The sequence below is a fragment of the Arachis hypogaea genome, chromosome 16 (genome assembly GCF_003086295.3).
Source record: "Arachis hypogaea cultivar Tifrunner chromosome 16, arahy.Tifrunner.gnm2.J5K5, whole genome shotgun sequence".
NCBI classification, from domain to species: domain Eukaryota; kingdom Viridiplantae; phylum Streptophyta; class Magnoliopsida; order Fabales; family Fabaceae; genus Arachis; species Arachis hypogaea.
In genome coordinates this window covers 59,874,061-59,896,827 of record NC_092051.1, presented here as the reverse complement: position 1 = coordinate 59,896,827, position 22,767 = coordinate 59,874,061, and the positions used below count along the sequence as shown (strand labels likewise).

Sequence of the window (22,767 nt, the reverse complement as noted above, 5' to 3'; positions counted from 1 at the left end):
TCCCAACTCAAGTGGGTATCTATATATTCTGTTAGCGGTTGACTACGTGTCAAAGTGGGTAGAAGCCATACCTACCCGCCTTGATGGCGCCAATACCGTCATTTCTTTTATTAGAAATAATATCGTATGCCGTTATGGGTCGCCACGAGCAATCGTGAGCGACCAAGGATCCCATTTTTGTAACAGGAAAGTAGAGGCACTGCTCAAGCGCTATGGGGTATTGCATAAAGTTGCCACTGCTTATCACCCACAAACCAACGGACAAGCGGAAGTGTCCAGCCGGAAGATTAAGAGAATCATGGAAAAAGTGGTAAATCCACAAAGGAAGGATTGGAGCCTCCGGCTGAGAGATGCACTATGGGCGTATAGGACGGCCTACAAGACTCCGTTGGGGATGAGTCCCTTCCGGATCGTCTATGGTAAGGCATGCCACCTTCCGGTGGAAATTGAGCATAAAGCCTATTGGGCGGTAAAGCAGTGTAACATGGATTTCACCAAGGCAGGTGTGGCGAGGAAATTGCAACTAGAGGAGCTTGAATGCTTGAGAATGGAGGCATATGAGAATGCCCAGATCTACAAGGAAAAGACTAGAGGCTTTCATGATCACCACATCCGAAGGAAAGATTTTCAAGAAGGTGATGAGGTCCTCCTCTACAACTCGAGGCTTCGATTTATGCCTGGAAAGCTCCGCTCTATATGGGAAGGAGCCTTCAAGGTGAAGGAGATAAAGCCCTATGGAGTAGTGGAATTGTCTGACCCTCAAAGTGACACAACTTTCAAAGTGAATGGATGATAAACCATTATTTTATGGTTTATATTGTGTTTAATTGTGTGGTTTTATCAATTCTTTACCCACTTATTCATATGATTAGCATGTATTTACAATTCCTTCCCAAAATTACTCTATGGTTGAAAACTTGCTTCCTAGAGACTTTTAATTATGTATTTTAATTCTCCTTTATCCCATTCGATGTCGTGATCCGTGTGTTAAGTGTTTCAGGCTTCATAGGGCATGAATGACTTGGAAATTGGAGAGGAGGCTTGCAAAAATGAAAAGAACACAAGAAACTAAGGAGATGACCAGCGAGGAATGACACGAGCGCATGGCCCACGCGGACATGCGAAATGGAGAATTCGCAATGACGCGGATGCGTGCCTGACGCAAACGCGTGGATTAGAGTCTGCACGAGTGATGCGAACGCGTGAACCACGCGAACGCGTGAACCACGCGAACGCGTGACAAGGAAAATCACTGACTAACGCGAACGCATGGACGACGCGTACGAGTGACCTGCGCGATCTGCAAAAATAACAGAATACGCTGGGGGCGATTTCGGGCCACTTTTTGACCCAGTTTTTTGCCCAAAAACACAGACTAAACCTAGCGAACATGCAGAGACTCAAGAGGCATCCACACACATTCAGATTCATCACATTAGGATTACACTTAGTTTCCGATCTGAGTTTTTAGAGTTGCGTTACATTGATAGTTTTATGCTTTTACTTGGATTTTTGGATGCTGAAGGTCATTACCTCCGTCGAAGATATTACTTTAGTTTGTTTCCTTATTCCCTTATTTTTAATTAGTTACTCATTGACTCTATTCAAATAAGTATGTTACATTTTGAAATTATTAATATATGAAGTTATTTTTATTTTAATTAATTTTAATTCTCTATTTTAATTTATTTAATTATGTCTTCTCATATTTTTATGATTATTTATTTCATGTCAATGGAGTAGAATTTCTACTTGACATGGGGGTTGATTAAGAGGTGATACTTGAGTTAGAATGCTCAAGTGCTTGGTTGAATTGGACGTTGTTAGCTAATTCCATACCTACTAACACTAGACCTCCCCTAAGGGAGAGGACTAGGACCTGAGGGTAAGAGTTAGTTCAATCACCATACTTTCCCTTATTTAGTAAGGGGTAATCGAGTGAGAACAACAACCTTTTTACACCACACTTGAGAAGATCCCAATAAGGATAGAAGTTCCACTTAATTATTCCCCTAGTCAAGCCCTTTTATTCAGAATATCAATAATTATTTTTGGTTTATTTTTATTGCCTTAATTCACAGTTATTTTAATTATTCATTATCAAACCCAACTTTCTGGGAATTTTCTGATTAATAAATTAGCACTTTTTCCTGCAACTCGTTGGGAGACGACCTGGGACTCATACTCCCAGTATTTTATTTCTAAAATTTTGTGACAACACTTTTGAAATTGGTGAGACGGATCTTATCCGATTAAGAGCTATACGTGCAACACTGTCTCTTAATTAAAATCTCTAAATTGGTTAACTTCTGCCACGCATCAATGGACATAGAGTGAATAAGTACCATGGCTACAAGTCACCAAGAGAAGTGGAAGTGCTCCTACTTGAGGATGCACCAAGAGGAGAGGAAGCTTAAGCAAAGGACCGTCCAACTGAAGGACGTTAAAGAAAAGTGCTTGGTGGGAGGCACCCCACTGTGGTAAGATCCTTCTTGTGTATACCTTCTTGCTTTTAGCTTTAGATTCTTGTACATTTTGTGACTTCTTGATGTTGTTGATTGCTTAGGAATGATATTTTTGTTGATTTTGTTGACTTATTAGGATGTTCATATAGATTCCATCATTCTTGGTATGGATGAATTATTGAAGTTGGAGAAAATGCTTTGTTTCGAATAGTGCATGAATTTGTGAGTGTTTCCTTGACTATCTAGCTTAAACACCTGCCAAGAATGTATTAGAATAGCCCTTTCTATGTTGTTTGAAAAAAAAAGGGAACGAAGGCATCCGCGCGCGAGCGTACTGTGTGCGCGCGCGCCGGTGGCACATTTCACACTCCTGGTACAAAAACCCGAGAGTTATGCCCACCCTGTGCCCACTTCGTGCTAGGCACCCACGCGCAAGCGTGCATGACGCCTGCGCGCCCTCTGTAACTTAGCCATCGACGCACAAACGCACTGCGCGCGTGCGTCGGTTGTGCACTCTGACCACTCTGGTACAAAAACCAGAGAGTTATGCCAACTTCGTGCCTATTCTGTGCCCGTGATTGACGCGCAAGCGTACTTGACACGTCCACGCGCCTGTGCTGCATGCCAACCCTGGTACAAAAAACCTGAGAGTTAGGCCTACTTTGTGCCAACTCTGTGCCAGAAACCCAACTGTCTTCACGCGTACGTGCCCTTGACGCGCACGCATCCCTCGCCCAACCCTCACCGACGTACAAGCGCACCATGCGCGCGCGTCTGTTGCGCGAACTAGTTTTAAAGCTAGCGCACCCTGCTTCTTTCCTTCTCTCACCTCTTTTCCTTTCTTCTTCTTTCTTCCACCACCTCTTCTCTCTTCTTCCTCTTCCATAATCCACCACCACCGTCTCCGGCCACCCACTGGCGACCACCACCACCTCCGGTGGCACTACATCTCATGTTTCTCCTTCTTATTTTTTTTTTCACAAAGAAAACTCCACCTTGTTCTTTTACACTTCTCAAGGTTCTACTTCTTCTACATCTCATTTCTTGCTCTCTTCTTCTAGTTACATATTTCTTTTTGTTGATTCTCGTAATTTCTCTTTTAGTTGCATGATTATACTACTTGCTTTTTCGCTTGTTTACTTTTCCTTTTCTTTCTTTTCCATGGACGTTGGACTTGAGTTTTAATTTGCTTTGTTAGATCTTCTTGTTTTCTTTCATTATCTTTGTAAGTAGGTGATGTTGTGTGATGATTAATATTTTATTTTGGGCCTCTAAAATTGCTCATTGCTTGATAACTGCACGCCAAGTGTTCGAGGAAATGCACGAATGCCATTTTGGTTTATTTTAGTCATATACCTTCAATTTGGTGCTTCATCCTCATTCACTTGCTCTCTTCTAAGTGCACTGAATCCACTTTGCTTTATGCTTGCTAATTAGATACTCATTGAACATGACTTGCTCTTTGTTATGGATGCTTGAGATTATTCTTCTCATGCCAAATTGCATGCTTTACTCACTCTTGCATCCCATGCCAAGTGTTGTGACCCATGCCTCTATAATCATTTTGTTGCACAATTTCTTTTGGGAACTACCTCTCACTTGTATATTTTCGTTGAGATGATTCTTTGGGTTTAATGTTTTCCCTTTTTCCCTTCCTTTTTCAGGATGGCCACCAAGAAAGGCAAGGAGAAAGCTTCAAGGAAATCGGCCAAAAGGAGGGCACCCCAAAAGTCAACCTCCAAGGCACACCCTATACTACGAGCCAAACCCCTATCTAAGAAGGTGAAGGCATCCGCTCCTATTGATGAAAAAGAGAAGCGCAAACCGGCAAAGGATTCTTCAAGGTTCCCCAACCGCTTCTGTGAACTTGTGTTCTCCGCCATGGTTGAGAGGAACTATCATGCCGAGTGATAAACCCTGATTTTGTGGTTAATCTTGTACTTGATTTGGGAAATTTTATCAACTTTTCTCACATTTATTCAATGAAATAGCATGCTTTTGTAATTCTCCCTAGATTTGTGCTTAAGTGTGAAAACATGCTTTTTAGGCCTTAAAATAGCTAAATTTAGTTCACTTTAATTCCATTTGATACCTTGATATATTTGTTGAGTGATTCTAGGTTCATAAGGCAAGTATTGGATGGAAGAAGTGGGGAGAAAAGCATGCAAAGTGGGAGAACTCATGAAGAAACGAAGGAACCGCAAAGCTGTCAAGCCTGACCTCTTCGCACTCAATCAACCATAACTTGAGATACAAAGGTCCAAATGAGGCGGTTCTAGTTGCGTTGGAAAGCTAACATCCGGGGCTTCAAAATTATATAAATTTTGCCATAGTTTTCTGACGTATATAGGCATGTATGCACACATGACGCGCACATGCCGATGGATCAGCGTGGGTCCATTTTGGGCAACTCATTGGGGGCAATTTGTAGCTCATTTTGGGTCCAATCCAACTCATTTCTGATGCTATTGAACCAAAGGATTGAGAGGGGAATGAACCAAGTAGTCATAGTTTAGTTTTTGCATCATGTTGTAGGTTAGAATTCTAGAGAGAGAAGCTCTCCCTTCTCTCTAGAATTTAGGGCAGTTTAGGTTAATCACTCTCAAATTCATCTTTCAATTCTTGTTTTGATTTCAATTCTCTTTATGTTTTAGTGTTCTATTGTCTTAATCTTCTTAGTTTCTCTTGTTAATTTCTTATTTTACTCTCTTTTATATTGATGAACATTGTTGGATCTAATTTCCTTTTAATGCAATTTCATGTTTCTATATTTCTTTTATGTTGATCTTGCTTGCTATTATTGATTTCTTGCTTATGATAGTTATGGGTTTCATTAATTTTAGCATTTTGTGATGTTTACTTTTATTGCACACTAGGTGTTTGATAGAATGTTTTCTTTAGTTTTTGAGTAGTTTTCTTGACTCTTGGCCTAGGCTAAGGGAATTGAGTGACCTTGAGTTATTGGGTCTCATTGAATTGGGGATTTGAGAACCCTTGGTGGTCAATTTGATACCCATTGACACTAACCTACTACTAATCTAATTAGTAGATAGGTTGGGATTTATGGGTTGATGTTGATTAAGCCATTTGATATACTTCAAGAATAGAAGTAAACTTAATGAGCTTGGTTCCTCATAATTATCAATATTTGGTTTGTAGACAAGGATGGTGATCTCAATTGCATATGTCTAGCCAAGATTACTTTTCCCTTATTTTATTAGTTCTTGTTATTTTACTTTCTTTTCATTTAATTTCTTGCAAAAATATAAAAATCAAACCCCTTTGTTCCTTAATAGCCAATAATCATTCATTTCATTGCAATTCCTTGTGAGATGACCCGAAGTTCAAATACTTTGGTTAATTCTTATTTGGGATTTGTACTAGTGACAACCAAAATTTTTTATGTGAGAATTGTTTGTTGGTTTGGAGCTATGCTTACAACAAAGTTCTTATTTCTATAAGAGAAATTCTAAACCGACACGACAAAATCTCATCATCAAAATGGCGCCATTGCCGGGGAAAATTCTTATCTCTAATCTTTACTTTCCCACTTGAATATGGTTTGATTGAAAATGATGGGCAACTTAGAGCTCTTTGTGGGGTTAAGAACAAAAGGAAATTGAGTAGTGGGTGGAAATGCCAATCAAGGTTCCTTATGGTTGGAAGCTTAAAGTCTAAGTGCAATGGTTGGTATAGTTCTCAACTAAAGGGGTCTAGGGAGATGCTTTGGTGTTTACTTGAGAATTCGGATCACTTCTCACCCAATTGGAATTGTGATGATCAACTTGAAGATGGGTGTAGAAACAAGATTTGGGATCCGGGAATATATGAAGACCGATTTTGGAAGCCCTTAGCTTGTGTGGAACTTCATCAAAGCTTGGTGCCATTGATTTTGAATTTTGGAGCTTACTTGAAGTCCAAGCATTGGTGGAAGTTTCAAGATGAGTACAAGCATAAGCCACCATAACAAGGAGCTTTTCAAATGTCCAACTTAAGGACTTAAACTAAAAGTGCTAGGTGGGAGACACCCCACCATGGTAAACTCTTTCCATTCTCTTGTATATATAATCAATGAATGAATTGAGTTGCCATTATAGGTAGTTCTTCTTATTTTCTACACTCTTATGCATTTTGCTTTTATTGATAGGTTGTTTGTTGCATTCATGCTTTGATTAGAATAGTTGTTGTTAGATTGCATTTTGCTTCTAGTATAAGTTTTGTTTTTAGTGTATTTAAAAATTTTTCAAAAACCAAAAAGATTTGTTGTTAAATTTGATTTTTGATTGTTTTAGAATTCTTGTAGATTAGGAAAGTACCCTGTTTTTGTTCTAAGCATTTAAAAAAAAAGGGGGCATTGGCATGCAAGCGCGCTGTGTGCGCGCGCGTCGGCGTGGTTTCACATCTCCTAGTACTAAAACCCGAGAGTTGTGCCCACTTTATGCCTACTTTGTGCCAGGTGATCCGCGTGTAAGCATGCATGACGCGTACGCGTCCTTCTGCCAATCTGCGCATCGGCGCGTGGGCGTGCATAACGCGTCTGCGTCGCAAAAAAAAAATAAAAATAAAAGAGTTTTTTTCTCATCTTCCATTTTCTTTTGTCCATTGCATTCGCATACTTTTATTCTTTGCATTTTCATTTTGTTTTTATAGCTTGTTTTTACCTTCTTTTTTTTTTTTTTGAGCTACTTATTTGAATAATGGTGTTGAATTTTCTTACTCAATTGTTGAGAATTTCTTGGTTAATCTTGGTGCTTCTTGACTTGTTTGATATTGTTGGGTGATGAAATTTTAAAATCAATGCTTAATCTTGTATGACTCTAATATTCTTTGCGCATTGATATGAACTTGCATGTCTTTCATTACCCACTCTTTCTAGTCGAACTTGATGCTTTTGAGTTCTCTTCATGCTTTGACATTACTCTTGCATCAAGTATTAATTGATATGCCCTTTGCCTATATTGCTCTCTCACTTACATGCGTAGCTAACATGTAGTGAGAATCTTACTCTTATTTGGCATTAGCCCCCGCCTATGTTCTACTTGCTTTGCTATCTTTGTTGTAGGCTTAATTCTCTTTCTTTTTCTTTCCTTTTAGGTTGGCCACCAAGAAGGAAAGGGCGGGAAAATCTTCTAAATGGGGCAACAAACAAGTTCACTCGCACAACCTTTTGAAGGAGCTCATCAATTGTAGCAACCCATCCACCTTGCTCTTTTTTTGCATGCACCGAAGACGGTGCAAATTTCTAAGTGTGGGGAGGTCGTCCGACCGATCTCCATGGATAACAATTTCCTTTCAACACCAATTTTTCAATTTTTATCTTTGTTAGTTAGTTGTTGCATTGCATGATAGGTTGCATGATAGTTAAAATTTGTACATATTTTACCACTCCTACTTATTTTAGGACTACTTGGTTAAGATGATGATTTATTTTCCAAGAAATTGTTTTAGGGCACCCTACCAATTCGAAAAAATTTTTTGTGTGAACTCGCTTGAAGAATTTATTTTGGAACATGGTTTTTGAGCTAAGAACACAAGCATGTGAGTTTTGAGCCTAATTGCGTGGTTACATCATATAACCACTTATTTCCATTCCTGTGTGCATTATTCTCTTTCTATGATTGTAATCTTTGATTTGTTTGATTCTTTATGTCCATTGTTCCATGAATACATGCATTTAAATGATTGAGGCCATCATTTCATCTAGCTCACTTACCCAAGTAGCCTACCTTTCATCAACCATTGCTAGCCAATTTTGAGCCTATTTAATCCCTTTTGTTCTTAACTTTAGCACATCACTACCCCTAAGTGAAAAACAATAAATGTCCCTTAATTTGGATCTTTGATTAGCTTAGGCTAGTGAGGGTGTGTATCATTTGGGTATGGGAAACTTGGGACATTGGATGAGGTAAAAGTGTAATTTTTATTTTTGTTAAAAATATTGGAAATTGGGTACATATTCATGTACTATATGTAAAACCATATTCATTGATATGTTTGTATATAATTTTAAAAAAATGATAAAGAAAAAGAAAAAGAACATATATATATATATATATATATATATATATATACGAAAAAAATATATAGAAAAAGAAAAAAAAGAAAAAAGAAATAAAAAGGGGACAAAAATGCCCAAAGTAAAGTTCAATAAAAATCAATGCATATGGAATGTGAATTAAAGAGAATGCATGAGTATGTGAAAAAGTGAGAATCATGGGTAGCTAGGTATTGTATTAGAATTATATAGGTTGTTATATGTGTTTGGTGAGATCTTAGGTTAATCAAAGATTCAAATTTCAAGCTCACTTGACCATATACATCCCTACCTTTACCCTGGCCCCGTTACAACCTATGAATAAGTCCTCATGATGAATGTATGCATGCATTGAATAATTGTTGATTATTAGATGAAAAACAAATCATGGAAAGCATGATTAGAAGAGAATTGAGTGGATCGACCCTATACACTTGAGCGACTAGAGTGGATACACATCCGGTAAGGGTTCGATGCTCAATTCTTTGTTCCCGGCTTTCATGAGCTTTCTTCTTGTAAGTCTATTTATGCTTTATTTTGATATTCAAATTGGTAGGATTCATGAATCATCATACTACTTAGCCCTACTTGTCCATACATGCTCTTGGAGATTGATTTGCTTTTGACCAAGTAGGTAGAATCATCTTGCATTTAGTTGCATGCATGTAGATAGGAGCATATAGTTTATTTGCATTGAATAAATGTTCATACCCCTTTTCTTGTCCTTCTTTATTCGTAGCATGAGGACATGCTTAGTTTAAGTGTGGGAAGATTTGATAAACCCCCGATTTTGTGGATTATCTTGTACTTAATTTGGGGGATTTTATCAACTTTTCTCACATTTATTCAATGAAATAGCATGGTTTTGCAATTCTCCCTAGATTTGTGCTTAAGTGTGAAAACATGCTTTTTAGAACTTAAAATAGCTAAATTCAATTCACTTTAATTCCATTTGAATGCCTTGATATGTTTGTTGAGTGATTCCAGGTTCATAAGGCAAGTATTGGATGGAAGAAGTGGGGAGAAAAGCATGCAAAGTGGGAGAACTCATGAAGAAACGAAGGAACCGCAAAGCTGTCAAGTCTGACCTCTTTGCACCCAATCAACCATAACTTGAGCTACAGAGGTCCAAATGAGGTGGTTTCAGTTGCATTGGAAAGCTAACATCCGGGACTTCAAAATGATACAAAATTTTTCATAGTTTCCTGACGTATAGGGGTGCGTATGCGCACATGACGCGCACGCGCTGAAGGATCAGCGTGGGTCCATTTTGGGAAACTTATTGGGGGCAATTTGTAGCTCATTTTGGGCCCAATCCAACTCATTTTTTATGCTATTGAACCCAAGGATTAAGGGGGGAATAAACTAAGTAGTCATAGTTTAGTTTTTGCATCATGTTGTAGGTTAGAATTCTAGAGAGATAAGCTCTCCCTTCTCTCTAGAATTTAGGATAGTTTAAGTTAATCAATCTCAGATTCATCTTTCAAATCTTGTTTTGATTTCAATTCTCTTTATGTTTTAGTGTTCTATTGTCTTAATCTTCTTAGTTTCTCTTGTTAATTTCTTATTTTACTCTCTTTTATGTTGATGAATATTGTTGGATCTAATTTCCTTTTAATGCAATTTCATGTTTCTATGTTTCTTTTTTGTTGATCTTGCTTGCTATTATTGATTTCTTGCTTATGATAGTTATGGGTTTCATTAATTTTAGCATTTTGTGATGTTTACTTTTATTGCACACTAGGTGTTTGATAGAATGTTTCCTTTAGTTTTTGAGTAGTTTTCTTGACTTTTGGCGTAGGCTAAGGGAATTGAGTGACCTTGAGTCATTGGGTCTCATTGAATTGGTGATTTGAGAACCCTTGGTGGTCAATTTGATACCCATTGACACTAACCCACTACTAATCTAATTAATAGATAGGTTGGGACTCATGGTTTGATGTTGATTAAGCCATTTGATATACTTCAAGTATAGAAGTAAACTTAATGAGCTTGGTTCTTCATAATTATCAATATTTGGTTTGTAGACAAGGATGGTGATCTCAATTGCCTATGTCTAGCCAAGAGTAATTTTTCCCTTATTTTATTAGTTCTTGTTATTTTACTTTCTTGTCATTTAATTTCTTGTAAAAATATAAAAATCAAACCCCTTTGTTCCTTCATAGCCAATAATCATTCATTTCATTGCAATTTCTTGTGAGACGACCCGGAGTTCAAATACTTTGGTTAATTCTTATTTGGGGTTTGTACTAGTGACAACCAAAATTTTTTATGTGAGAATTGTTTGTTGGTTTGGAGCTATGCTTACAACGAAGTTCTTATTTCTATAAGAGAAATTCTAAACCGACACGACAAAATCTCATCATCACCGAGCATCTACTCGCCCCGCCGGACAAGGTTGCTCATTGTATTCCACCCCGCATTGAACGGCGAGGATGGGAGTTTCTTCTGAGAAAACCACAGGAGGTCAACCTCTCATGGTTGGTAGAATTCTACACTAACTACCATCTTCCCTCTCTTCAATCGGTATACGTACGCCGGAAGTAAGTCCCAATTTCAGAAGAGGCTATTCAGCAAGTGCTTAATGTCCTACCGGTACCAAGTGAAATGGATGGCTACCAAGAGGTCTTACGTCAGTGAGAAGAGTTTGGGTTTGATTGGGACTCGATTCTCCGAGTCATTGCTAAACCAGAGACATTTTGGACCCAAGGTCGACTCCGGATGCGGCCCAAGTGCATTGACGCACGTTCCCTCACTCTAGAAGCTAGAGCTTGGGCCCAGATCCTATCCCACTATGTGCTACCTAGCACCCACAAGTCGTCCTTCACGGCGGATCTCGTCTTGCTTGTTTGGTGTGTTCTCACGGAGAGACCGGTGAACATTCCGCTTCTTATCAAGCAAGCGATGGGTCAAATCCACGCTCGGGGTAATTTGCCATTTCCAGCATTGGTATCTGATTTAGTTGCTGCTGCGGGTATTCCTTGGGAGGCCATCGACATGAAGGCTATCACTCCGGCTAAGGGTGATGTGGTCCCAAGCAGAAAATACTTACAGCTTCCTATGAACAACCCAAGCCTTGACATAGCCCCTCAGCCTACTATTCCTCCCACCTCATCGTCACCACCACAGCAAAGATCCACCCATCAAAGAATAGAAGATCTACACCAGAAGATTGATAGATATGAGTGGCGTAACCAACACTGATACACTTACATCAAGAAGCTCTTGCGTTGTGTTACCCCTAGCATGAAGGAACCCGAGATATTCACGTCCACCTCAAACCCAAGTGATGGGGGCTCTGATGAAGGGGATAGTGAAGGTTCCGGTCCTGACCGCCCTTTGCGCATTGTTGGTAGCACGGAGGACCGTGCTAAATTCTAAGTGTGGGGAGGTCGTTCGACCGATCTCCATGTGTAACAATCTCTTCCTTTCAACACCCATGGATTTATCTTTTGCTTAGTAGTTAGTACATTGCATGTGTAGTTAGTCTTGCTTGTACATACCCCTTGCATGATAGTTAGTTCCTATAGAGTTACTTGGTCAAAATAATGACTTCTTCCCCAAGAAACTGTAATTTTGGGATACCCTACCAATTTTGAAAAAAATTTTGCGGCAAACTTGCTTCAAGAATGTATTTTGGAACATAGTGATTGAGCTAAGAACACAAGCATGTGATTTTTGAGCCTATTGTGTAGTTATATCTTCTAACCACTATTTTCCATTCTTGTGTGCATTATTCTCTCTTTATGACTATAATCCTTGCTTTGTCTGATTCTATATGTCCATTACTTTGTGTATGAATGTATTTACATGATTGAGGCCATCATTTCAATAGTCACTTTGCCCAAATGGCCTTAACCCTTTTATCTACCATTGCTAACTAATTTTGAGCCCATGATAAACCCTTTTTGTTCTTAAATAGAGCACATCAATAACCCTAAGTGAAAAACAATGAATGTCCTTAGATTTGGATCCTTGATTAGCTTAGGTAAGTGAGGGTGTGTATCATTCAAATGGGAGGGTATACTTGGGAACTTGGGTAGATGTAAAGGTGTGTATTTGTAGTTGTAATTGAGAATTCTGGGATTTGGGAACATAATCATGTATTGAATGATTGAACCATACGCATTGAAACTTTTGTACATGAAACCCCAAGAAAAAGGGGACCAAAAAGAAAAATTTTATGTGTATATATGAGAATGTAAGAAAAAGAAATAGAAAAAATAGAAGAAACAAAAATATGGATAAAAGAGAAAGCAATGAAATGGGACAAAAATGCCCCAAGACAAAGTAATAATAACAATGCGTATGGGATGTAAATTGAAAAGAATGCATGAGTATGCGAAAAAGTGAAACCCATGGGTAGCTAGGTATTGTATTAGAGTTATATAGGTTGTTCTATGTGTTTAGTGAGAACTTAGGTTAATCAAGGATTCGAATTTTAAGCTCACTTGACCATATACATCCTTACCTTCACCCTAGCCCCATTACAACCCATGAATAAGACCTCATGATACTTGTATGCAAGCATTAAGTAATTGTTGATTGTTAGATGAAAGACAAATCTTGGAAAGCATGATTAGGAGAGGATTGAGTGACGAACCCTATACACTTGAGCGAATAGAGTGGACACACTTCCGGTGAGGGTTCGATGCTCAACTCCTTGTTCCTGGCTTTCACAAGCATTCATCTAGCAAGTTATATGCACTGCTGATGAGCGGATAATTTATACACTTTTTTGCATTGTTTTTACATAGTTTTTAGTATGATTTAGTTAGTTTTTAGTATATTTTTATTAATTTTTAAATAAAAATCACATTTCTAGACTTTACTATGAGTTTGTGTGTTTTTCTGTGATTTCAGATATTTTCTGGCTGAAATTGAGGGACTTGAGCAGAAATCAGATTCAGAGGCTGAAGAAGGACTGCACATGCTATTGGATTCTGACCTCCTTGCACTCAAAGTGGATTTTCTGGAGCTACAGAACTCCAAATGGGACGCTCTCAATTGCGTTGGAAAGTAGACATCCAGGGCTTTCCAGAAATATATAATAGTCCATACTTTGCCCGAGTTTAGATAATGCAAACAGGCGTTCAACGGCAGCTTTCTGCCCTATTCTGGAGTTAACTGCCAGAAACAAGTTGCAAAGTGGAGTTAAACGCCAGAAACAGGTTACAAACTGGCGTTCAACTCCAAGAGAAGCCTCTAAACGTGTAAAGCTCAATGCTCAGCCCAAGCACACACCAAGTGGGCCCGGAAGTGGATTTCTGCATCAGTTACTCATTTCTGTAAACACTAGTAACTAGTTTAGTATAAATAGGACTTTTTACTATTGTATTTACATCTTCGGATCTATCTTTAATCAGTTTTATGCTATCTTAGACCTTTATGGGGGCTGACCATCCGGCCATGCCTGGACCATTATCACTTATGTATTTTCAACGGTAGAGTTTCTACACACCATAGATTAAGGTGTAGAGCTCTGTTGTTCCTCATGAATTAATACAAAGTACTATTGTTTTTCTATTCAACTCAAGCCTATTTCTTTTCTAAGATATACACTTGTTCTTCAACCTGAGGAAGGTGATGATCCGTGACACTCATCATCATTCTCACCCATGAAGGCGTGCCTGACAACCACCTCTGTTCTACTTGCAATCGCTTAAGTGCATATCTCTTAGCCTTCTGGTTCATGATGCATGGTTGCCTCGCCTGACAACCGAGCCTTCCATTCCATGAGATCAGAGTCTTCGTGGTATAGGCTAGAATTATTGGCGGCCATTCTTGAGATCCGGAAAGTCTAAACCTTATCTGTGGTATTCCGAGTAGGATCTGGAAAGGGATGGCTGTGACGAGCTTCAAACTCGCGAGTGCTGGGCGTAGTGACAGACACAAAAGGATGACTCAATCCTATTCCAGTATGATCGAGAACCGACAGATGAAAAGCCGTGCGGTGACAGCGCATTTTGGACCATTTTCACTGAGAGGACGGGATGTAGCCATTGACAATGGTGATGCCCTACACAAAGCTTGCCATGGAAGGGAGTAGGAATGATTGGATGAAGACAGCAGGAAAGTAGAGGTTCAAGAGGAACGAAAGCATCTCTATACGCTTATCTGAAATTCTCACCAATGAATTACATAAGTATCTCTATCCTAGTTTATATTTTATTTATATTTGTATTATCAATTCACCATAACCATTTGAATCCGCCTGACTGAGATTTACAAGGTGTCCATAGCTTGCTTCAAGCTGACAATCTCCGTGGGATCGACCCTTACTCACGTAAGGTTTATTACTTGGACGACCCAGTACACTTGCTGGTTAGTTGTGCGAAGTTGCGACAAAGTGTGATTCACGTTTGAGAGCACCAAGTCTTTGGTGCCATTGTTGATGATCACAATTTCGTGCACCAAGTTTTTGGCACCGTTACCGGGGATTGTTCAAGTTTGGACAACTGACGGTTCATCTTGTTGCTCAGATTAGGTAATCTTCTTTTTATTTTATTTTCAAAAATTTTTCAAAAATCTTTCAAAAATTTTCCTCTGTTTTCGAAAAAAAATTATTTATTCTATGGCTTCAGAATTTTTAACAATGAATTCTAGTGTTTCATGATGATTTGTTGAATCCTGGCTGGCTGTTAAGCCATGTCTAATCTTTTGGACCGAGGTTTCAACTTATCATCACAAGAGCTCGTTTATCTTTACCCATTTGGCAGTTACACACATAGCTGTTGTATACATGGGAGGTAGGCAATGTCTGCTAAAGCTTGGCTGGCCATTGGCCACGTCTAGTGTTTTAGACCAGAGCTTCCACTGAAAGCTTGGCTGTCTAGTAAGCCATGTCTAATTCCTGGACTGGAGCTTTAGACTAACACTGCAAGGATTCCTGGAATTCCTATTAAAAATTTTGAAATCCTTATTTTCCTTTTCAAAATAATTTTTGAAAAATATACAAAAAATTTTTATAAAATCATAAAAACCAAAAATTTGATGTTTCTTGTTTAAGTCTTATGTCAGTTTTTAAGTTTGGTGTCAATTGCATGTTTATCTCTTTCTTGCATTTTTCGAAAACTCATGCATGATGTTCTTCATGATCTTCAAGTTGTTCTTGATGATTGTCTTTGTTTGATCTTTAGTTTTCATGTTTTGTATCTTTTCTTGTTTTTCATATGCATTTTCAATTTGTTAGTGACTAAACATTGTCAATTTCTAAGTTTGGTGTCTTGCATGTTTCTTTTTTCTTAAACGTTTTCAAAAATAAAGTTCTTGGTGTTCATCTTGACATTCAAAGTGTTCTTGCATGCATTGTGTGTTTTGATTCATAATTTTTATATCTTGTGTCCTTTTTGTGTTTTTCTCTTTCTTCATTAAAAATTCAAAAATAAAAAAAAATATCTTTCCTTCATTCTCCCATAAATTTTCAAAAATTTGGTTTGATTTAGTCAAAAAGTTTTTAAATTTAGTTGTTTCTTATGAGTCAAATCAAATTTTCAATTTAAAAATCCTATCTTTTTCAAATTTTTTTCAAAAATCAAATCTTTTTCATTTTTTCTTTCATATTTTCGAAAATTTCAATTTGATTTTCAAAAATCTTTTTCTTATTTTGTTTCATAATTTCAAAATCTTTACTAACAATTAATGTGATTGATTCAAAAATTTCAAGTTGTTACTTGCCTATTAAGAAAGGTTCAATCTTTAAAATTTAAAATCATATCTTTTTGTTTCTTGTTAGTCAACTAATCAACTTTAATTTTCAAAATCAAATCTTTTTAAAATTTCTTTTTCAAATCTTTTTTCAAATTAAATGTCAATCACATCTTTTTCAAAATCAATTTCAAAATCTTTTCTAACCTCTCATCTTTTTAAAATTGATTTTCAAATCTTTTTCAAACGAATCTTATCTTTTTGTTTGATTCTTATCTTTTTCAAAACTACCTAATTAATTCTCTCTCTAATTTTCGAAAATCACCTTCCTCTTTTTCAAAATTTCTTTTTAATTAACTATTTGTTTTAAATTTTAATTTGATTTAATTTTTCTTTCTTAATTTTCGAATTTTAATTTTAATTTTAACTTAAAAACAAAAAATATTTTTATTTTAATTTATTTAATTTTTGAAATTCTCTCCCCCTCATCTCTTTCTAATTATTTTATTTATCTATTAACACTTCTCTTCATCTAAAAATTCGAACCCTCTCTTCCTCTTGGTGTTCGAATTTCTCTTCTTCTATTCTTTTCTTCTTCTACTCACATAAAGGAATCTCTATACTGTGACATAGAGGATTTCTCTTCTTTTCTATTTTCTTCTTTTTCATATGAGTAGGAACAAGGATAAGAACATTCTTGTTGAAGCTGATCCTGAACCTGAAAGGACTCTGAAGAGGAAGCTAAGGGAAGCTAAAGCACAACTCTCTGGAGAAAATCTGACAGAAATTTTCGAAAAAGAAGGAGACATGGCCGAAAATAATAACAATGCAAGGAAGATGCTTGGTGACTTTACTGCACCAAATTCCAACTTACATGGAAGAAGCATCTCAATCCCTGCCATTGGAGCAAACAATTTTAAGCTAAAGCCTCAACTAGTTTCTCTGACGCAACAGAATTGCAAGTTTCATGGACTTCCATCAGAAGATCCTTTTCAGTTCTTAACTGAGTTCTTGCAAATCTGTGATACTGTTAAGACCAATGGGGTTAATCCCGAGGTCTACAGGCTTATGCTTTTCCCGTTTGCTATAAGAGACAGAGCTAGAATATGGTTAGACTCTCAACCTAAGGATAGCCTGAACTCTTGGGATAAGCTGGTCACGGCTTTCTTAGCCAAGTTCTTTCCTCCTCAAAAGCTTAGTAAGCTTAGAGTGGATGTTCAAACCTTTAGACAGAAGGATGGTAAATCCCTCTATGAAGCTTGGGAGAGATATAAGCAACTGACCAAAAAGTGTCCTTCTGACATGCTTTCAGAATGGATCATCCTGGATATATTCTATGATGGTCTGTTTGAGTTATCAAAGATGTCATTGGACCATTCTACAGGTGGATCCATTCACCTAAAGGAAACGCCTACAGAAGCTCAGGAACTCATTGACATGGTTGTAAATAACCAGTTTATGTACACTTCTGAAAGAAATCCAATGAGTAATGGGATGCCTCAGAGGAAGGGAGTTCTTGAAATTGATGCTCTGAATGCCATATTGGCTCAGAACAAAATATTGACTCAGCAAGTCAATATGATTTCTCAGAGTCTGAATGGAATGCAAGCTGCATCCAACAGTACTCAAGAGGCAACGTCTGAAGAAGAAGTTTATGATCTTGAGAACCCTGCAATAGCAGAGGTGAATTACATGGGAGAATCCTATGGAAACAACTATAATCCCTCATGGAGAAATCATCCAAATTTCTAATGGAAGGATCAACAAAAGCCTCAACAAGGCTTTAATAATGGTGGAAGAAACAGGTTTGGCAATAGCAAGCCTTTTCCATCATCCACTCAGCAACAGACAGAGAATTCTGAGCAGAATCCATCTAGCTTAGCAAATATAGTCTCTGATCTATCTAAGGCCACTGTAAGTTTCATGAATGAAACAAGGTCCTCCATTAGAAATTTGGAGGCACAAGTGGGCCAGCTGAGTAAAAGGGTCACTGAAACTCCTCCTAGTACTCTCCCAAGCAATACAGAAGAAAATCCAAAGAGAGAGTGCAAGGCCATTGATTTGACCATCATGGCCGAACCTACAAGGGAGGAGGAGGGCGTGAATCCTAGTGAGGAAGACCTCCTGGGACGTTCAGTGACCAATAAGGAGTTTCCCTTTGAGGAACCAAAGGAAGCTGAGGCTCATCTAGAGACCATAGAGATTCCATTGAACCTCCTTCTGCCCTTCATGAGCTCTGATGATTATTCTTCTTCTGAAGAGAATGAAGTCGTTACTGAAGCGCAAGTTGCTAAGTACCTTGGTGCAATCATGAAGCTGAATGCCAAATTATTTGGTAATGAGACTTGGGAAGATGAACCTCCCTTGCTCATCAATGAACTAAATGCATTGGATAGGCAGAACTTACCTCAAAAGAAACAGGATCCTGGTAAATTCCTAATTTCCTGTAACATAGGCACCATGACCTTTGAGAAGGCTCTGTGTGACCTGGGGTCAGGAATAAACTTAATGCCACTCTCTGTAATGGAGAAACTTGGGATATTTGAGGTGCAAGCTGCCAGAATCTCATTAGAGATGGCTGATAACTCAAGAAAACAGGCTTATGGACAAGTATAGGACGTGTTAATAAAGGTTGAAGGCCTTTACATCCCTGCTAATTTCATAATCCTAGACACTGGGAAGGATGAAGATGAATCCATCATCCTTGGAAGACCCTTCCTAGCCACAGCAAAAGCTGTGATTGATGTGGATAGAGGAGAGTTGATCCTTCAACTGAATGAGGATTACCTTGTGCTTAAAACTCAAGGATCTCTTTCTGTAACCATGGAGAGGAAGCATGAAAAGCTTCTCTCACTACAGAGTCAACCAAAGCCCCCACAGTCAAACTCTAAGTTTGGTGTTGGGAGGCCAGAACCAAACTCTAAGTTTGGTGTTGAACCCCCACATTCAAACTCTAAGTTTGGTGTTGGGAGGTTCCAACCCTGCTCTGATTATCTGTGAGGCTCCATGAGAGCTCACTATCAAGCTATTGACATTAAAGAAGCGCTTGTTGGGAGGTAACCCAATGTTATTTAATTATATTTAATTTTATTTTTATTTTTATTTTGTGTTTTATTAGGTTGATGATCATGTGGAGTCACAAAAACTACTGAAAAATCAAAAACAGAATGAAAAACAGCATTAAAAACAGCACACCCTGGAGGAGGAGCATCCTGGCATTTAAACGCCAGAAACAAGTATCTGTCTGGCGTTTAACGCCAGAAACAAGCACCAAGCTGGTGTTTAACGCCAGAAGCAAGCATCTACCTGGCGTTAAACGCCAGATACAGGCTACATTTGGGTGTTTAACGCCAGAAACAAGCAGCAGTCTGGCGTTAAACGCCAGGATTGCACAGCAAGGGCGTTTTACACGCCTAATTGGAGCAGGGATGTTAAGTCCTTGGCCCCACTAGATCTGTGGACCCCACAGGATCCCCACCACTTCTTCTCTCCTCTTCACACCTTTTCATAACTCTCTTCCCCAAATACCCTTCACCAATCACCTCAATCACTCTTCCCCATCACCTCTTCACCATTCACATCCATCCCCTCTTCCCCATAAACCCCACATACCTCCAAAATTCAAACTCTTTTCCCTCCCAAACCCACCCCTAATGGCCGAACCCTAAACCTTCCCCAACCCCTATATAAACACCTCATTCCTTCTTCATTTTCACACAACATAACCCTTTCTTCTTACCCTTGGCCAAATACACACCTTTCTCTCTCTCCTCCATTCTTTCTCTTCTTCTCCTTCTTTCTTTCTTCTTTTGCTCAGGGAAGAGCAAACATTTTAAGTTTGGTGTGGTAAAAATCATTACTTTTTGTTTTTCCATAACCATCAATGGCACCTAAGGCCATAGAATCCTCAAGAAAGAGGAAAGGGAAGGCAATTGCTTGCACCTTTGAGTCATGGAAGATGGAGAGATTCATCTCAAAGGTCCATCAAGACCACTTCTATGAAGTTGTGGCCAAGAAGAAAGTGATCCCTGAGGTTCCTTCCAAGCTCAAAAAGAATGAGTATCCAGAGATCCGACTTGAGATCCAAAGAATAGGGTTGGGAAGTTCTCACCAACCCTATTCAACAAGTCGGGATCTTAATGGTTCAAGAGTTCTATGCAAACACATGGATCACTAGGAACCATGATCAAAGTGTGAACCTAAATCCAAAGCATTGGCTCACCATGGTTTGGGGGAAATACTTAGATTTCAGTCCGGAAAATGTAAGGCTGGCGTTCAACTTGCCAATGATGGAAGAAAACGCACGCCCCTACACTAGAAGGGTCAACTTTGATCAAAGGTTGGACCAAATCTTCATGGACATATGTATAGAAGGAGCTCAATGGAAGGTTGACTCAAGAGGCAAGTCGGTTCAATTAAGAAGATTGGACCTTAAGCCTATAGCTAGAGGATAGTTGGAGTTCATTCAACGCTCAAGCATTCCTACTAGCAACCGGTCTGAAATTACTGTAGACTGGGCCATCATGATCCAGAGTATCATGATTGGGGAGGAAGTGAAGGTTCATGAGATTATACCTCAAGAACTCTACAAGGTGGCTGACAAGTCCTCCACTTTAGCAAGGTTAGCCTTTCCTCACCTTATTTGCCATCTATGCAATTCGGCTGGGATTGACATAGAGGGAGACATTCTCATTGATGAAGATAAGCCCATCACTAAGAAAAGGATGGAGCAAACAAGAGAGAAAGGATCTCAACAAGAGCATAAGAAAATTCCTCACCATGAAATCCCTGAGATGCCTCAGGGGATGCACTTTTCTCCACAAAACTATTGGGAGCAAATCAACACCTCCCTAGGAGAATTAAGTTCCGACATGGGACAACTAAGGATGGAGCACCAAGAGCACTCCATCATCCTCCATGAGATTAGAGAAGATCAAAGAGCTATGAGGGAGGAGCAACAAAGACAAGAAAGTGACATAGAGGAGCTCAAGAGCAACATTGGTTCTTCAAGAAGAGGAAGACGCCACCCTCACTAAGGTGGACCCGTTCCTTAATCTCCTTGTTCTTATTTTCCTGTTTTTCGTTTACTATGATTTATGTTTTATTTATGTTTATGTCTTCACTATATGATCATTAGTGTTTAAGTGTCTATGTCTTAAAGCTATGAATGTCCTATGAATCCATCACCTCTCTTAAATGAAAACTGTTTTAATTACAAAAGAACAAGAAGTACAGAGTTTCGAATTCATCCTTGAAACTAGTTTAATTATTTTGATGTGGTGACAATACTTTTTGTTTTCTGAATGAATGCTTGAACAGTGCATATGTCTTTTGAAATTGTTGTTTATGAATATTAAATATGTTGGCTCTTGAAGAATGATGAAAAAGGAGACATGTTATTTGATAATCTGAAAAATCATAAAATTGATTCTTGAAGCAAGAAAAAGCAGTGAATAGAGAAGAGCTTGCGAAAAAAAAAAGAAAAAAAAAAAAGAGAAAAGAAAATTGGCGAAAAAAAAAAGGCAAAAGAAAAAGCCAAAAGCTCTTTAAACCAAAAGGCAAGAGCAAAAAGCCAATAGCCCTTAAAACCAAAAGGCAAGGGTAATAAAAAGGATCCAAGGCTTTGAGCATCAGTGGATAGGAGGACCTAAAGGAATAAAATCCTGGCCTAAGCGACTAAACCAAGCTGTCCCTAACCATGTGCTTGTGGCGTGAAGGTGTCAAGTGAAAACTTGAGACTGAGCGGTTAAAGTTGAGGTCCAAAGCAAAAGAAGAGTGTGCTTAAGAACTCTGGACACCTATAATTGGAGACTTTAGCAAAGCTGAGTCACAATCTGAAAAGGTTCACCCAGTTATGTGTCTGTGGCATTTGTGTATCCGGTGGTAATACTGGAAAACAAAGTGCTTAGGGCCACGGCCAAGACTCATAAAGTAGCTGTGTTCAAGAATCAACATACTGAACTAGGAAAATCAATAACACTATCTGAATTCTAAGTTCCTATAGATGCCAATCATTCTGAACTTCAAGGGATAAAGTGAGATGCCAAAACTATTCAAGAGGCAAAAAGCTACTAGTCCCGCTCATCTGATTGGAGCTAAGTTTCATTGATATTTTGGAATTTATAGTATATTCTCTTCTTATTATCCTATTTTATTTTCAGTTGCTTGGGGACAAGCAACAATTTAAGTTTGGTGTTGTGATGAGCAGATAATTTATACACTTTTTGGCATTGTTTTTACATAGTTTTTAGTATGATTTAGTTAGTTTTTAATATATTTTTATTAGTTTTTAAATAAAAATCATATTTCTAGACTTTACTATGAGTTTGTGTGTTTTTCTGTGATTTCAGGTATTTTCTGGCTGAAATTGAGGGACTTGAGCAAAAATCAGATTCAGAGGCTGAAGAAGGACTGCAGATGCTGTTGGATTCTGACCTCCATGCACTCGAAGTGGATTTTCTGGAGCTAAAAAACTCCAAATTGCATGCTCTCAATTGCGTTGGAAAGTAGACATTCAGGGCTTTCCAGAAACATATAATAGTCCATACTTTGCCCGAGTTTAAATGACACAAAGTGGCGTTCAACACCAGCTTTCTGCCCTATTCTAGAGTTAAACGCCAG

The 22,767-nt window shown here is 38.3% G+C and overlaps 1 protein-coding gene and 1 non-coding gene across 2 annotated transcripts; one reads left to right on the top strand and one right to left on the bottom strand.

The window, feature by feature from the left end:
- Nucleotides 1-484: 484 nt before the first annotated feature.
- LOC112757108 (uncharacterized) lies at nucleotides 485-793 on the top strand. Its single transcript, XM_025805712.1, has one exon. It carries the CDS (start codon nucleotides 485-487, stop codon nucleotides 791-793), a length of 309 nt encoding a protein of 102 aa, XP_025661497.1.
- Nucleotides 794-17,346: 16,553 nt separating this feature from the next.
- On the bottom strand, nucleotides 17,347-17,454 carry LOC112761183 (small nucleolar RNA R71). Its single transcript, XR_003181591.1, has one exon. It is a non-coding gene; the product is annotated as a small nucleolar RNA R71 (small nucleolar RNA).
- Nucleotides 17,455-22,767: the final 5,313 nt, after the last annotated feature.

What these genes read in the sequence shown, in the direction of transcription:
- LOC112757108 (XM_025805712.1), top strand. Translation starts at nt 485, where the DNA reads ATGGATTTCACCAAGGCAGGTGTGGCGAGGAAATTGCAACTAGAGGAG.